The following is a 17,468-nucleotide window of genomic DNA, read 5'->3' as shown; positions in this document are numbered from 1 at the left end:
TTTACGCATTTACCTAGTTAGGGAGTTACAAAAGCCATCTGCAGGGCCATATCCATTTGGATTGGTTATTGATTTCGTTGCACATTTCCATGGAGACTAGTATATGTGTAGGTTCGGTGAACGAACAGTTGACACCGTTCGTGATCTCAGATATGTCGTCCTGTGACCCCCCTCCTTATCCGCTGTCTGGATAGCTACAGCCTACAGTTTAGAAGCTATCACTAGCAAGCATGGGAAATCTCTGAATCGATTTCTAATTGTTATATTTATTCTTCTCTCCAAAGCAGATTGGATTCCAATTGGCTCAAAGAGTGCGGAGGGCTCCTTGGCTATCAGATATCTGTGCTTCTTGAAAATTCCTCAAACCCAGTATAAATTTGACGGTAGTCATCTAGCTTTGCCATCACCAAATCATACGCATCTGAACCCAGGGCAATCCTCGTAGGAGGCTCCTTCATAACAGCAAGCTCATAGATCGCTTTACCGGCCTTGAGTGGGTCTCCACCCTGTGTACCATGTCTCTTGCTCATCCTCTCCTTGGCATTAAGGTGATTATATTCATCAAGCCTGCGCTTGGGGAAAACCATCGATGGCCCAGCCCAGTTCGTTCTGAGCACTTCTGTTAGTTAGGGAGACTGGTTTCATCAGAAGGGGCTCTTACCGGAAGCCTCCAGGCTCTATGCAAGTGAACTTGATTCCCCATTCCGGCTTCATCTCCTGTGAAACAGCTTCCGTGAAGCCACCAAGAGCCCATTTGCTGGCACAGTATATACTGAAAGTAGGCATACCTTTCTGACCGGCCATACTTGAAATTTGCTGTATAAGGCCGCCCCGGGGGGTTTGCTCGCGCATGACCTGTATGGCTTTCCTTGTGACATTGATACATCCAAAGAAATTGACATTCATCTGCTGCGATATTTGTGCCTCGTCAAGCTCCTCAAATGAACCACAAAGGCCGAATCCTGCATTGTTGACAACCACATCTACCCGTCCAAAGGTGGCCAGGGCAATGTCAAATGCCTTGCTGACCGACTCTGTATCGGTGACATCAAGAGCCACCGAGACAAAGTTTTCTGGTCCAGCGGCAGCGAAGCTCAAGCTGCTTGGGTTCCGTGTAGCCGCAACAACTTTATCACCTCTGGCAATTATCTCTTCAACGAGGTTCTTGCCAAACCCGCTCGACGTTCCAGTGACAAAGAAAACTCGCCCAGCCATTTTCAGCGAATCTAAATGAACGGGTCGTACGAGACTAGCCGCGGCCACTGCTAAAGCATATGAAATGTAGGAAGGGAGCTGGATGTCAAAACGATGCTCGCAGAAAAAAAGGCTCAGAGCCTCGGCTGGGAGCCCGATTCGAACATGCAGGGACCCACAAAATTTCGGCTCAGAGCCGACATCTACCTGAAACCCACTTGGGCAAGTCGAGATCGCGGAACCGCGAAGCTTTAAATCGTTTTCAGTACTCGGTACTCTCGAGGCCGAACATCTGGGGAATGGACGCTAGCATGCTGTGTTAACAAAGCGGAAAGAACTGTAACCCGGGGTTTTTTCAGCTTTATAGATTCTCCGATGGTGCATTTACGTTTGTTAAATACCCCATAGCACGCTTGTCTTCCGAGGAGATGATTGAAGGGGTCGGCACTGGGTTCGCACCTCACCTCATTAGTGCTTCTTCCGAACCAACATCGCAGAGCTACATAAGGACGCGATCAATCCTGGAGCCATCCACTGTGGTCTTCTACTTGTTCTTGCAAGAACGATAGCAAATATCAGTACGAGTATAGCATTCCAGGAAACCTAATAAACGCTCACAATGTCGGGTCTCGATCTGGCAAAGAAGGAGGCGGCCACGCAGCATGCTATCGCTGAGCATTTTGACGACACCTCCGACAACGGGGCGTTTCCGGAACGCCCCAAATCCACGAAGAGAATGATGTGTTTGGGGTTTTACGTAGGTATGTCAGGCTGGATGTACAATTTCGATCTTGGTGAGTGAGGCGTCCATGAGGATGGGTGAGTGTTTAGAACGCTGCTAAATGCTAAATCCGTATAGGCTACAGTGGCATTGTCCTCCAGATGATGCCTTTCAAGGAAGCTTTCGGCTCATATGGTCCAGTCAAAAAGGCCAACGGCACAATAGTAGATGAGTATAGCTTGACTGCGCTGCAGCAGTCACTTGTCTCCGTCGCCATAATCTTCATCGGCGTTGGTGGTGCCCTTGCAGGACCTATTGGCAAATATGGCGGACGTCGCGGAGCCATTCAAGCAGCTTGTTTCCTGATTGCTGTTGGTGCTGGAGGTATGCTCGGAACAGCGGGCAGCTACCTCAATTACATGGTGTGCAAATGCATCCAAGGTCTTGGGCTTGGGGTATTGCTTGCAGCCAGCCCATTATGGGGAGCAGAAGTCCTGCTGGCCGAGACTCGTGGTATATTTCTATCTTTGTTCGGCTGGGGACTCGCCGTCGGACAAGCAATGGCTGGTTGCGTTTGCTTGGCCACTTCGAGATATACCACATATCTGGCATGGCAGACTCCGATAATTTGCCATATTCCACTAGCTATTATGTTTGGTTTGCTCACGTACGCATTCCCTGAGTCGCCCCGATGGCTCCTGACCAAGGGTCGAGAGGCCGAAGCACGCAAGTCTTTCGCCATTTACTACGGAAAAGCTGTCGATGACCCTATAATAAACTATCAGATTCTACAAACCTCTTCCCATATAGAGGCGGAAAGAGCAGCAATGAAGACGGCAAGCGCACTCGAGCTGGTGCGTGGAGTCAACCTGAGACGCACGTTTGCTGCTGTTATCGTGGTACTGGGAATAGCTTTGACCGGTGTCCGATTCATCACTACCTATTCCGTCATTTTCTTAGCTGGTGTTGGGATAGGCAATCCATATCTTGTCACAGTCATCATGGCCTCCTGCGTATGCGTTGGAGTCCTCGGCACACCATTCTTGATGGAGTATCTTGGGCGACGGTTTGGTCTCCTAGCAGGCTACAGCACTCTCGGAACCTTCATGTTAATCATCGCAGCAGTTGGGACGGGACTCGGGCAACAAAATCGCGTGGCTCAGGTTGTTCTTATAATTTTTCTCTGTCTCTGGAACTTTGTCTATGGGTTAACCCTCAGCGCAAGCCTCGCCACCATATCTGCCGAGCAGCATTCTATTCGTCTGAGAACCAACGGGCAAGCATTCACAATTGTCATCTACGAGGTCTTCGCTTTTGGGCTTTCATTTAGTGTTCCATACATGATCGGCGCCAAGTACGGCAACATGGGCCTAAACATTGGATATTTCTTTTTTGGTAAGTGCAGAGCCATAGCCATACACTCCACGGACAATTTTGACATACTGACTTTGCTTTTTCAAGGGATATCTGCCCTTGTTTGGCTTGGCTGCTACTTTTTCGTGCCGGAGACCGGTCGTCTTACATTAGAGCAAATCGATGATATGTACACAAGTGGTAAGCCGGCTTGGAAAACCTCACTGAAGGAGAACAAGCGGATTGCGGCGGCGTCAGGTGGCGTATAAAAAGCTCTACAGTCGAGCGGTCACTGTCCCTGTTCAGAGCAGAGTTCTATCATGAAGTTATGTTTCAGCCTTCAGTACGATCAGAATTCTTTAGAGAAGGAGAGCCATATGAGCCACTCCGCATGGTTGGTACTCACTAACATAAGTGATCCGCTGCCTCAGTATTGATAACTAAATACTGACGACATGTGACTACATTGGATAGCAGTGGTCTGTTGATACATCTTTCTCTGATTATTTAAGTACTATATCAAATTACTGGGCCAAGACAAGCGCATTGCAAAGTCTTCCTAGTGAGAGCCAAGGCGCAATTTGCAGTGTTCGAATGTCTTTGGCAGCCTCGAGTTCACCACGCAGCCAAGCCAGATAATTTTCAGCCGCACCTGGACCGGAAGGGCTTTGAAACGACATTTACCAATCATCATGCGAATTTAAAAGCCGTGGAGCTTGCCGCCTACATGGCGATATTACAGCTGAGCATAACGCTCGAAACACATCGTAGTGAAGGATCAAACCTATTTTATCCGGGCTCCTGAAATATCCAGGTTTCAAAACAAGAGCCTTCGGCGCTCTTTCTTCTAGAGAAGATATTGTGCACGTCCCAGTCTTCAACCAATAACTACTTAGTATCGTACAGTATCTAGAAATACAACGCAGGCACAACATACATAGTTCATGCCTAACGTAACTACCTCCAGCATCCATTTGGCCCGACATGCCGACTGTCTCCACAACCTCCGTTTGGAATGAGAGCCTTTCCATCCAAGAGCGATCCTTCCATCACCACTCCGGAGAGCAATCCAGACGCCTTCAGCAATATTTCACAGATTCTTGGACACGAGGTGCTACGCTCCCGAGACCGGGCGAAGCGTGGTCGGGGTGTCTCGACGAGTTCTAGTTTGGATTGTTCCACAATATTCTCCCTGCTTTTGAAATAACGCTTTCAACACTTTCCAGCAAGTTCCGAGAAGTTCGAGTTGCATACTTTGCATGAAGACTCAGGAGTCGTGGTCTCTTAAGCACCCTCTCAAGCCAAATACTAGACTGCGAACGCCCTTGACCAAAACAGGCAAGACTAGGCGGCTTGCGCCTCCTCATTGGCTGTGGCGACCATAGAGCCAATCAGAGGCTACTTACTGGCTTACTCCCCCTTGTCAAGCCACCACCAAACTATAAAACATCGATGCGAGACCACGTCCAACCGTGAGGCCTTTTCCAGGTTTCAAAGGTTCGCGCTCAGGGAAGATGACAGAGCAATCTATGGAAGGTATATAAGTGGCTTCACTTCGCGATAAAGCAGGTCTACCTCAACACCTCAGAACGTAAACCAGCAAAAGCCAGAGAGGATCGATCCAGGCGAGACAAAACATCACAATCAAAGAAAGACACACATAATCTACGAGCCCACACCCGTCCATACGAGATGGCATCCACCACAGCAATCCAAAAGATCTTCGCGCAAGTCCATTCCGCCAGTGGTTTGGCCTTTCCGAACACCGTTTCCGCTCTCCTCACACTAGGAGTGACTCGCTATCACATCGACTACACCGCGGGCACGGCCACCACATATAAAGCGAAAACTTCTGGTGAAAGCCAAGAAGTGGAAATCGAACAAGTCAACATCCCTTCACCCGCGATGTCTCCGCGCACTTCGTGGTCTAAGGACGGCGTCGTCAAGGCGATAAGGCGGGTGCAGGCTGGGGAAACCAAGTATGCGGCGTTTGCCCAGGAGTGCGCTGATTCTGGGGTGACGGGGTATTTGGCGTTTTTGAGTGGTAAGAATGTCTTGTACTATGGGTCCGAGGGAGACGTTCATGTTGAGTGGTTTCCTGGCGCGGGCCCAAAGGTGGATTGAGGAATAAGTGAATAGTTGAGGCTAAGCTTCTATGGTGACGGACGGGAACGGATGCTTACCCCTACGACTTCTGGTTGCTAGTATGTTGCTGAAAGGTACACATCGGCTGAGGACCGAAATTGAAACAGGAAAAAAGTAGTCAAGCAGACTTGAGGGATCGGGCTGTAAGAGGAAGGGGTATCAGGGTTTGATATTTTGGCTGTATCCTAATTCAAAAGCCAAGGTAATATGATTAGACTTAGCACTCCGTGTGTGTGTGTCGTGTGGTCCACGTTCATTACTCTCATTCATTCGTCCCCCCTCCACAGCCTGCATTACAGTTCTAGGGTGCTTTGGTCTGGCTTAGACCAAGACAATCAGCCAGGCCATAGAAGATGTCAATGTTTCCATAGACACCGCCAAATTGCTCTTGGCAGGGACCACGGGTGAAGACCGGTACGTCGGTCAGCGAGTGCACACCTTGATCGGCCTAAAAGGAGAAAACGATTAGTATACTGGTTGTGTCAGTGATGAATGAGGTTTTACTTACATCCACGGGCAGGGTTCCATTAATCAGGAAACCAGTGACGGCATCTACGTAGTTAACAAAGAAATCCTCACTGTCAAAGCCGGTGATGTTCAAAGCCGGGATTCTGGGGCCGGACTTGTGGACCTGGTAATTCTCCCTGTGGTCAGGGTTGGCACCGAGGCCTTGGAAGAGTGTGTAGCGGGGATCCCAGTTGGCGGGGAAGTGGACGCCAGGGGCGTAGACAAGGTTCTGGTCGCTGCCCACGGGAGCGGAGCGGTTGGCAACCAGGTACTGGCTTAGTCCGGACTTCTCGTAGGTGCCAATCGCACCACGCTTGTCACGGTCATTGCCCTGTGCGTTGAGAAACTTGGTGTCAACACTACCCATGACATCGAATCCGTGTCCGTGATCAGCGGTCACAAGGACAAGGGTGTCGTTCAGTTCGCCAATGGACTCAAGATAGCTTAGGGTCGCCTTGACTGTGTCATCGAGCTCGAGAAGCTCGCCAAGAGCGCGGTCGTAGTCCAACACGTGCATCATCTTGTCGATGCTGGCAGCCTCGGACATCAAGAAGAATCCCTCCTGAGAGTGGCGAGTGTGGAGAATCTCAAGGGCCTTGAGGGTCATCTCCTTGAGGCCTGGCTGATCAGTGGCGCTGGAATTGGAGCCGTCGGGGGCGGTCTTTGGCTTGTCGACATTCTTTGGGTAGACATTGCGATCGAGCCACTTGGCCATGTTGCTGACGGAGAAGATTCCAAGAGTCTTGGAGGAGTTGGAGGATGCTTGCATAGCAGTGTTGTTCAGGACAACACTGTAGTTCTTCTTGGCAAACTCTGCATAGTAGTCCTTACCCTGGAAGGATTTGCTATTGGGATAGAACTGTTCTGCGCCACCACCAAAGAGAACGTCAGGGCCAGTCCAGTTGGTCCAGGTAAAGTTGGTAATTCCGTTGAGGAAGGAATCGATAACTGCGCCGTATTGTCCTCGGTCGCGGGTATGGGCAGTCAGAGCCGCTGGAGTAGCATCCGCAATGAATGCAGTGGAGACAATTCCAACGCCACCTCCGCGGATACGGTGGAAAATCTCGGCGATGGTCTCGACCTTTGGATCGTCAAACACGTTCTTGGAACTATCGACGTACACGCCGAGAGCGTTGACTGTCGACTTGTGGCCAGTGTACAATGCTGTTGCTGAGTTGGCACTGTCGGTGATGAAGGTATCCAGAGAGTGGGTCATCTGATGCCCCAAAACTGGGAATTTATCCAGGGCCATACTAGACTGGTATTTGCCATTGATGGTTTGATGTCCTAGCAGACGAGCGGCTGTGAAGATCATGAGTATCCATCCAGCACATTAGAAGTTCAAAACATACCGGTAATCATGTTTGTGGTCATTCCGTCACCAATAAACATGACAACGTTCTTGGCTCTTCGCTGAGGAGCAATATCCCGCACGGTCCAGTTGGCATAGGTAGTGGAGCCGTTTTGATATTCCAATTTTGCAATATATTGGCCAGGTTCATAGATGGCCACCTTCCGGTAAGCTTTTGCGGCGACTTTGACAAGAGAAGGGGTTTTGGCGGCTTCAGCAAATAGATCTTCATACCATGTAAAGTTCCATTGCTCGAGTTTCGGTTCGGATACTTTGAAAAAAGACGCTGCAGGGCTGGCTGAGCCACCTTCTTTCTCGATGGTCAAAGTGAAGTTGGCATCTGGATTGGCATATGGAACACGTTCACTGCCATTCTGAGGCGCATGGACCTCAACCCGGATGTCGAAGAATTGGCCAGGGAGGAAATCTGCTTGATCAGGTGGCAGGATACAGCCTAGAGTGGGACAGGAATCAAGACGACGAAAGGTCTGAGCGACGCAGTGCGCACAAAACGCTCCCACGGCCAAAGCAGCCTTCAGAGCAATGTTCGTCCTCATGATAGCTGAAGATGGCAACGACAGAATCACAGTAATTCGAGGATAGACCTGTACAAGAAGCAAGTAGCAATTGGGGTAACATTGAGTTTTTGTAGCTTTTTCGCAGGTCTTACCGTGTCGGGAAAACTGGCAAAGCTCTGAGAAGCATATTGAGACCTATCGTGATGGATGAGGTTGGTGGTGTGTACCCAGGGTTCCCTCGTGGGTACACAAGGTTCGTCATTTGTGGACCCATGCTCTCATGCACGAAGCTATGTTCGTTTGTGGCAGGAGAAGCAGAAAAAAGCCCCGGCAGGAATGTGCCAAGCCATGCCAAGAGCGGAGAAGGCTTGATCAAGCCATGTTAATAGCCAATCGTACCACCCACGTTTCCAGAAGAACTGCGGGAGATATTCCATTGATTTACGATTCCAACAGACACTTCCAATGCATACTAAAGCTCCTGCACATCGCGAGCCGGTCAAACTTATCGCGGCCTGACTCAGGCGTGCAGTTGTCCTGTTGTATAATTGGAGAATAGGCATAAATTTTCAACGCTACCAGGGTAAGCTATGTAGCTACCCGGCAATATCGAAAGAAAAAGAAGTACCAGCCGATAGTGCTCTCTGTGTCTTCCATTCTCTCTAAGCATGACGGCAAACTCGGCAGCTCTCTGGAGTTATCATCGGTCTTCATTACTTTTATTCAAATATGTAACGCTGCAGCGTGCTCGATTTGATGCATACTTATGGTTGTCGGCGAAACCCGATCGGATTGGTGTACCTGAAGGATCGTCCATGTAGCAAGCAATCGCCCCAATCAACCCTAGTGATATTTCTCGCTCGGATTGTTAAACCTCGTGGCCGGGAGCGAGAGAAGGGTCCAGGTCGCTATAAGCTCGGGGCGCAACATCGTCGTCCCGAAACTAAATACTTACATAGTACCAGCAGACATGTGGCTTTACCACTTTATCTCGCGGCCATGGAGACAAGCAATATCAAACGCGCTGAGTTGGACGTCATTTTAGTCGATAGATTGCTCCATATCGCCCATTCCCACGTTGACTGAGAAGATAACCCTGGCACTGCCTACGTGATCCAGTTCGAGCTTGGAAAGACCAAGCACGCCAGTCTGCATCAGACCCTTGCCAGAAGCCCGCGAATCCGCTTTCCCGGCAAATAAACGTGGGCCCAGGCCAGAGGTTTCTGCAAGGCTCAATCGGCCAGGGTAACCGCCAGGGCGTTCGAGAAAGCCGCGTTGCAGCTATAGGTGACATGATTGGTTCGCTTTCTGTGGTGGATGACTGCTCTACGATCGAATAAGGCCCAGTTTTCCGAGGACCCTGGAATGTAGCATCGATGAATCCTTCACATTTGGTTGGGAGTGTGCAATTAACTGCTAATCACAGTTCGAGAGCTCCTGCACCTATTTGGGAGAACCATCTGGTCGCGATATCCAATGAACGGTGCAATCCTGTGAGTTCCTTCTGGAACTATTGTCTGTGTTGTACATATTTTTATTTCATGCTGGTCTAAATAAGGCAAGGCTGCCACTGCGCATGAGCGGCGGCAGGTACACTCCCGTTCATGCCACGCACTCGACGACAACCCAATGCGCCCGAGACCTGGGACATGGGAGAAGGGGTTTGAGTAGTCATGTCCCAAATGATGATGGGGTTTGTGTAGAGTTGAAATGAATGATCGACTTCTATCGTTCCGTTTTCAGGCAGCGCGATATCATTGGTCCCACAGGTTGATTTCAGCCCGGATCAAGTCCGACACTGTCGCGTCAGGTGTCTGTACAAGCTCTAATGTTCACCCGCCATTTCGTGTGACGCAAAGCGCTCAACAGCTCCGAATGGAAGGAATGCTCGAAAGTCTAAGTCTGTCCGTACCTAGCTGATGGGCAGTACTGTAGGTAGGTGAGTATGAGGTCTGGAGAAATTGCTCAGACGGTAGCTTACCGCTGGTGCCGGACCTCGGTCGACTCATCCTCGTAGTTTTCGTACCACCTCATCTGTCCCCAGTATCATATGCTTAGTCTCAACCACCGACGTCTCTCGAGCCTGAGAGAATATAGCCATGCAGGGTTTGCAAGCAGTAACTCCTACTCGATTATATAAGACCTGGACTCATCTTCTTGTTCCGTTTGAACAACTGTTCATGCATACCTTCCCGCGCAGCCAATGACTCCAGCCGTCGCTGACATGCTCTACCATGTAGCCTTTTCTAGCTGATAGCAAGTTTGTTTTCCAGAGGTCCATCAATTCTTCACCATGGTATTTAAAACAGATGCGCATGTCGTTGACACTAAACCAGAGGCATGGCTGGATTCCCAGGCCAGAAGAACGTGTGCGTGCAACAACACCTTTGGCATACCTCTTGCTTGGAGAACCTGTCTCTCTGCTTGGGGGGCTTTAATTTTCCAGCAGAGCCGCTACAGGAGACATGCGTCAAAAAGTGGGCACCTGTCATGGAGGAATTTACTCCCAAGCGAAGGTGAAGCCTCATCCCCCGATAGTCGTTCCCGGTGGTTTGGAGGCAATACCAGGATTGATAGAAAGCACTGCAGGAAGGCACTCGAGGTAAGAAGACTGTCGTGTCAGTCGACTAGACCGAAATGGTCATTCCAAGAGGAACATCTGTTGTGTGGGCCGCCCTTAAAGTATATCTATTCCTAGAGATCCGAAGAATACATCAGGTCTCAGAAATTATGGGGTGGAGCTTGAGCTAGGCCTGGCATAGATTTCCAGGGACCTCCATCAGGAATCTAACGAAGCTGGTGAGGATTATGGAGGTTAGCCTTCGTCCGAAAGTGGTGGCAAACACCTCGATTCGGCCTGGAACACCTGTCTTGCGAGTTGTACGCGAACCCCGAAAGATTGAATAAGGGTGCTGTCCAAGATCGCTAGATAGAACATGCTGAGAGGATAGTATCCACGTCTACTTGCACTGCGGTCATCGATAAAGGCTAAGCTTCAAGGGTAGAGAACATACCATGTGGTTTAATACTGACATGATTCGCTCTGGTGGTGTCGTGTTGTGAGAGACTTGCTCCCGGTTGAAGATTGTGAAGCTCAACCAAGAGGTGCAGGGAAGATATGGCTCCCATCGTTCTTTGTGTCAGGTATTAGCAAACTTGCTACAGTCGAGTCAGGAGTGAGACATGGTCTAGTAGCGATGGTATTGAGAAAGGGTGAAGCAACCAGGTTGATGAGGTTGCCCACACGCGGCGAGGTGGTGCACGTGTTCCACGGTTCGATTGCCATTTATGGGTGACGCGTTTCAGTTTCGGTCGCGACTTGGCTCGACAGGCAGGAGCACGGTGCGGCCACTGGCCATTAGACTCATACAGGTACGAGGAGGGCCAAGTACTCGGAATCCCGTCCCGTGTTTGATATCACGATGTCTTTCAGACCAAAAGCTAGATGAAGGTGAGCTGTGAGCGCGAGTCTGTGACCCGCCTCCAGAAGAGCCGATCCTGCACGTGGCAAAGATTTTACGAGGGGCAAAATACGAGCAAAATACGGATACGTCTTGGGTCTACTCGTATTGTAGACATCTTAAGCGACACCGTTGGCGCCAATCTTCAACGGGGCCAGTTTTCTTGGTGCCGAGGTGCGCCCAGATGACGAGACAGGCGCCATTGGCGTCGCTAACCTGCCCGTCTCCACGAGTCCACGACCTGCTTCTTGGTGTCATAGACTGCGCCTTCATCTGTCGCTCCCCCAGAACAGGCATCCATGTTTCCGATTCTTGTCGCCAATGGCGCCGTAGGTGGGTGATGTTGTCTGATGCTGTCTTTGATGCCATGACCTTATGTACAGTGGCTGAACTCTCTGTCCTCACCCGTCTCTTGCTTTAGTGGAGTGGGAGCCATTCCTCAAACGACAGTCCACTCATTATCCGCGTACGAAAAGCAGAAGATATATCCTTATGGACCTCTATTACTGAGCTCTTCTACTATCTGCGCCCTTTAAAATGGCTCTCTTCGTGCGCCAGGTGATAACTCTAACACTGAAGAACATACTCATTACTTTTCTTCGACACTGGTTCTCAACCACTCTTCGAGCTTTCCTCCTGCCCGTTATCTTCGTAGGATTTTTGTAAGTATTTCCATCGTGAAGCTGTGTTGTCAATCCTAACCTGTCAGGTCGTATGCTCGCTACCTCTTTATCCCGCCGTCGGTCTATGGCATTGGGGAAGCCACTCAAATTCGAAGTGTTGCCTCTGCCCTCGAGCTCGTATCTGGTGGAAGAGATAAACTCGTGTTTGTGGACAGTGGCTTCTCTGGTGGCGCTATCAATTCCGTCATCGACCAAGTGGTTGCCGAAACTGGCTCGTTTGGTGGGAGCATTGAGAGACTGTCACAAGAGGAGGATCTTTTGACGACATGCCGGAATTCTATTCGAGGAACTTCAACCTGCATAGCTGGCGCCGTTTTCTTTTCATCCCCAACTGAAGGAGATGGTGGTCTTTGGAATTACTCAATTCGAGCTGATGGTGGTCTTGCCCGAGAAATTGTGACCGACTCTTCGAAAAATGATGTTGAGATCTACTTACTTCCTTTGCAGCATGCCATAGACCGTGCTATATCCCAGGTGGAGAATGGTAGCAATGGTGCTACGATCTTGGCTGAAGCTGTTCAGGAGTACCCTTATACCTCACTCACGAAAGAACAGCGGCAAGCCCGCATTCGCACCAGATACATGGGTGGCATCATTGATATCCTGGCAGTTGCTTTCTTCATTGGGATTGTCGGTGTGACATATCAGCTGACTGGCATTATTGCGACGGAAAGAGAGATTGGGATGGCACAACTACTGGACTGCATGATGCCAAATTCCAAGAGATGGCAACCACAAATGGCAAGAATTCTTTCGAACCATCTTGCGTTCGACCTGCTATATGGGCCGGGTTGGATTATCATGGCCATCATTCTTTCTGTGAGCGTCTTCTCTAATACCTCCGCTGCAATTGTCATCATTTTCCACATCCTGTCTGGTCTCGCCATGTCGTCCTTATCGATATTTGGGGCGGCATTCTTCAAAAAGGCACAACTGAGTGGCATTACCTCAGTTATCATCAGTCTGCTGTTGGCCATCGTGGCTCAAGTTGCGTCCAAGGGTGGAACAGCCTCTGTTGCTCTTCTTTCCTTAATCTTTCCACCTATGAACTATGTCTACTTCACCATATTCATGGCACGTTGGGAAAGACAGGATCTCGCGACGAATCTTGTCAAGAAAGCGCCGGAAAACACTTCATCTTTGCCTGGGATCGCTCTGTGGATCTTCTCTATTATTCAAATCATTGTATTCCCTATTATTGGTGCTTATGTGGAACGCACACTTTATGGTACTGCATCCAAGAGTCGCAAAACTACCTTCTCAGACTCTATCACGGCAGTCTCGCTCGAAGGATTTACCAAGGAATACCGACCCTCGCAACTTGCACGACTCCGTTCCATACTTAGCCGACGCAGCCCCAAGACCGTTCTCGCAGTTGATACTTTGAGTTTGAAAGCTGCGAAAGGACAGATCATGGTCCTACTGGGTGCAAATGGCAGTGGTAAATCGACGACATTGGATGCGGTTGCAGGGCTCCATTCCATCACTTCTGGAGATATTACCGTCAACTACCCCGAAGCTAATACCGGGCTAGGACTGTGTCCTCAAAAGAATGTTCTTTGGGATGACCTCACCGTCGAAGAACACGTACGTATTTTCAATCGACTGAAGAGCAAGACGCCTTCGACAAAAGAAGAGAACCACCATCTTCTTGGCCAGTGTGACATAAAGTCAAAGATGCGGGCCATGTCAAAGACGCTGTCCGGAGGCCAGAAGCGCAAGCTCCAACTCGCGATGATGTTTACTGGCGGGTCGCGAGTATGTTGCATCGATGAGGTTTCTTCTGGGCTTGATCCTCTATCTAGAAGGAAGATCTGGGACATACTGCTCACTGAACGTGGCAATCGATCCATCATACTCACTACTCATTTTCTTGATGAGGCCGAGCTACTTGCAGATCATATTGCAATTTTGTCCAAAGGTTCTCTGAAAGCCTCCGGAACTTCCGTGGAGCTGAAGCACAAGCTGGGATCCGGCTATCGTGTACATGTCTACAAGACTCATGGCGGTGTTGAATTGCCGAATTATAACGACGTCGATCAAGTCTCGCGCCGCGATCAGACTATATACAAGCTTACCAATTCCGGGAAAACCGCAGACTTTCTTGGTCGCATCGAAGCCGCTGGCCTCTCTGAATACCAGGTTAATGGCCCAACAATTGAAGATGTCTTCCTCAAAGTCGCCGAAGAAGTCAGAAATCCATATTCTGTGGAGAGGACGGATGCCGCGGGAAATGACCAGCTACAAGAGACTGGAAGTCGTAGTAGCGGGGGTGAAGCAGCGAACGATGGCGAGAAGAATCTTCCCGTGCTTGTTGTTCAAGACTCCACATTAGCCAATGTCCCAAAACTGCTCGACGGTCGACGAATCAGCATGCCACGACAAGCTGTGGTTCTGTTCTCAAAGAGGCTGGTTGTACTTCGCCGCAACACCCTGCCTTACCTGGCCGCCCTACTCATTCCCATCATTGCAGCAGGTCTCGTGACACTATTCCTCAAGAATTTTGAAAAGGCAGGCTGCAGCCCTGAACAAACGGTTGATATATCAGACATCATCTCACTCTCAACACAAATCGATTATCAATTGGTAGCTGGACCAAGAGACCGTCTTGGACAGGAATCAATTCAAACTTTTGCAGCTTCTCTGGCCGGTAGTTCTGGAGCCGCCAGTGTTGCCGAGAACCTTACTCAACTGCTTGATTCTCTTCATTTCGTGGACACCCTAGATGAATTCAATGATTACATTGGCACTAATTTTGCCAACGTTACCCCTGGGGGTTTCTTTCTTGGAGATGATTCATCGGCGCCCACCTTTGCTTGGCGCGGAAATGGAGACATTGCGTTCTCTGTCATCATCCAGAATGCACTGGACACGCTCTTGACCAATGTATCCATCTCGAACCAGTACCAAGCCTTCGATACTCCCTGGCCGCAAGATGTTGGGAAAGCGCTTCAGTTGATAACATACTTCGGGCTGGCAATGTCTGTCTATCCTTCATTCTTCGCGCTCTACCCCACCGTCGAGCGGTTGCGTAATGTCAGGGGTTTGCATTACAGCAATGGCGTCCGTTCAGCACCGCTTTGGCTTGCTTATACAGCGTTCGACTTTGTGATTGTTCTTGTCACCAGCGCCATCTCCATCATCATTTTCCGGGCTGTCAGCAATGCTTGGTATCATATCGAGTATCTCTTCGTCGTCTTCTTCCTTTATGGCCTAGCGTCGACCTTATTGTCGTATGTGATCTCGCTCTTCTCAAGATCGCAACTGGCAGCGTTTGCTTTCGCCGCTGGAGGACAAGCCGTGATGTTTCTGCTTTACTTCATCGCATATATGAGTGTCCTGACATACTCTCCGGTTGAGAAAATTGACAGCTATGTCAATATCTGCCATTTTGCGATTGCATCAATATCGCCAGTGGCAAATTTGACAAGAGCTCTTTTTGTCACACTGAACATATTTTCGGTTACGTGCAGAGGTCGGGAGTATGCGTCCGACCCTGGTTCAATGACTGTGTTCGGCGGACCAATCTTGTACTTGATCCTACAGTCGTTTGCATTGTTCGGCCTACTGCTTTGGTGGGACTCGGGTCCCCTGTTGCGAAGATGGCGTGGTAAGCAACTAGAAGAAGAGGTCGAAGAGAAAGACACTGTTGAAGCCGAAGTCTCCAACGAGCTCGCCCGTGTAAGTTCCTCGCAAGACGGACTACGCGTCCTCAATCTCTCCAAGCGATTCGGTAAGAATCTTGCAGTCAACAACGTCACATTCGGAGTTCCTAGAAGCGAGGTCTTTGCCTTGCTCGGACCAAACGGAGCGGGCAAATCGACTACTATATCTCTCATCCGAGGCGACATCCAGCCTTCACGCCGGGGGGGTGATATTCTCGTTGATAGCGTATCTGTCATTCGCCATCGAGCTCAAGCTCGATCACGGCTTGGCGTTTGTCCTCAATTCGATGCTATGGATACTATGACTGTGTCAGAGCACCTCCACTTTTACGCCAAAGTTCGGGGTGTCAATGATCCGCGGCATAATGTCGACGCAGTGATGCGAGCCGTGGGACTAGAACAATATGCGGATCGCATGGCTGCCAAGCTGTCTGGAGGCAACAAGCGGAAGCTGTCACTTGGTATCGCTCTGATGGGTAATCCCAGTGTACTCCTGCTCGATGAGCCTTCATCCGGGATGGACGCAGCGAGCAAGCGCGTGATGTGGCGAACATTGGAATCGGTAATACCAGGGCGATCGCTCGTGCTTACTACACACTCAATGGAGGAAGCTGATGCGTTAGCAACACGTGCTGGCATCATGGCAGGGAGAATGCTTGCGCTGGGCACGACAGAAAGCCTACGCCGAAAGCACGGAGATGCGTATTACGTGCATCTGGTCCACAAGCACGCCCCACATGCTTCGGCAGAGGACATGCAACGTATCCGCGACTGGATCCTTGCGACTTTCCCAGACGCAGACGTTGAGAGCAAGATATACGCTGGTCAAATCCGGTTTTCTGTTCCCACGGGCACTTTGCGATCTCAAGATGAAGACGCGATCAGCATTCCTGGATCCGGCATTGCACTGTTATTCACCGCACTGGAGAAAAGTAAGGCTGAGCTTCAAATTGAGTATTACAGCGTCAGTCGAGCTACATTGGATCAGGTATTTTTGAATATTGTCGGCAAACACAACGTCGAGGAGGAAGGCGCTGAACACCAGGATTTTAGTAGTCAGGAGAATAAGTGGGTATCTGGACTTCTTGCAAAGTTTCGCTTGCGGGCGAGGAAACCCCGGAGATAGTTTAGGTGATGTTTCTGTATTTGTACAGGTACCGTGTCATATCGAGCTGCCCGGGCGAACGAGGAACCATCCTTGTCATTCGATCAGCCTTGCGACTGTGTAAATTCACATCCCAGCCTCATTTCCACGAGGCACCAACAAGAGATATCGGTACGGAGTAATTGTTGGGCAAATGTGGTGAGCATACTTCGATGGAACCCGGTGCGAGGAACAAGGAAGGGGTGGGGTGCAAGTTCCGTACCTACGAGTGGGCAGTGACCTAGGGTACTCACTTGTACACGCCATTTTGCCGGAATGAAAATGTTCCGCACGCCGATGTCCCGGAAAAACCCCGCGATGCCTCCTTGGGCAGCAGATTTGGTGCGTCTGTAACATATAGTACGGGTTGTGACGGGTCTCAAGCCAACTTCATCATGCCTAAGCACTGGACAGTCTCCGGCTCAGAGGGTCAAAATCAGCAAGTGTGGCGCGCTCGTGGGGCACAGTATCAACCGCTTCTCGGGCTGGACCGCTACGCGTCTGTGATTACCAATGCCGGCCAGCCGTTCAGACCGAACCCTGCAAGAGCAGACCTTCCAGGGTTGAGCCTTCGATTCACAAGCTAGAAGTGCATGAAGACTTGTTGGCGTTGACGAGACAGCTGCTTCACTTGTTGTGCTAGAGTGATAGGCAAGCTCATTTGCGAAGCTTGCAGGTCAGGGAGTCATAGGACTCATCAACACCTTCGTCCCGCCGGGGGGGGGG

The 17,468-nt window shown here is 50.0% G+C and overlaps 5 protein-coding genes across 5 annotated transcripts; 3 read left to right on the top strand and 2 right to left on the bottom strand.

Annotated features, from left to right (window-relative positions):
* Positions 1–332: 332 nt before the first annotated feature.
* Positions 333–1,215, bottom strand: A1O9_01655 (uncharacterized protein; the record flags this gene model as incomplete). The annotated part of the gene is made up of 2 exons (XM_013410813.1): positions 333–609; positions 662–1,215. 2 exons carry the CDS (start codon positions 1,213–1,215, stop codon positions 333–335), a joined length of 831 nt encoding a protein of 276 aa, XP_013266267.1.
* Positions 1,216–1,813: 598 nt separating this feature from the next.
* Positions 1,814–3,537, top strand: A1O9_01654 (uncharacterized protein; the record flags this gene model as incomplete). The annotated part of the gene is made up of 3 exons (XM_013410812.1): positions 1,814–1,988; positions 2,054–3,310; positions 3,377–3,537. The coding sequence occupies 3 exons, from the start codon at positions 1,814–1,816 to the stop codon at positions 3,535–3,537; spliced, it is 1,593 nt and encodes a 530-aa protein (XP_013266266.1).
* A 1,423-nt stretch (positions 3,538–4,960) lies between these two features.
* Positions 4,961–5,392, top strand: A1O9_01653 (uncharacterized protein; the record flags this gene model as incomplete). The annotated part of the gene is made up of 1 exon (XM_013410811.1): positions 4,961–5,392. The coding sequence occupies one exon, from the start codon at positions 4,961–4,963 to the stop codon at positions 5,390–5,392; it is 432 nt and encodes a 143-aa protein (XP_013266265.1).
* A 322-nt stretch (positions 5,393–5,714) lies between these two features.
* On the bottom strand, positions 5,715–7,828 carry A1O9_01652 (uncharacterized protein; the record flags this gene model as incomplete). Its single annotated transcript, XM_013410810.1, has 3 exons — positions 5,715–5,861; positions 5,922–7,222; positions 7,273–7,828. 3 exons carry the CDS (start codon positions 7,826–7,828, stop codon positions 5,715–5,717), a joined length of 2,004 nt encoding a protein of 667 aa, XP_013266264.1.
* A 3,959-nt stretch (positions 7,829–11,787) lies between these two features.
* On the top strand, positions 11,788–16,724 carry A1O9_01651 (ATPase; the record flags this gene model as incomplete). Its single annotated transcript, XM_013410809.1, has 2 exons — positions 11,788–11,912; positions 11,960–16,724. 2 exons carry the CDS (start codon positions 11,788–11,790, stop codon positions 16,722–16,724), a joined length of 4,890 nt encoding a protein of 1,629 aa, XP_013266263.1.
* Positions 16,725–17,468: the final 744 nt, after the last annotated feature.

The sequence above is a fragment of the Exophiala aquamarina genome, assembly GCF_000709125.1.
Source record: "Exophiala aquamarina CBS 119918 chromosome Unknown aczIA-supercont1.1, whole genome shotgun sequence".
Classification (NCBI taxonomy): domain Eukaryota; kingdom Fungi; phylum Ascomycota; class Eurotiomycetes; order Chaetothyriales; family Herpotrichiellaceae; genus Exophiala; species Exophiala aquamarina.
Note: the sequence above shows the minus strand (reverse complement) of the source record. Positions and strands in the feature narration are given on the sequence as shown.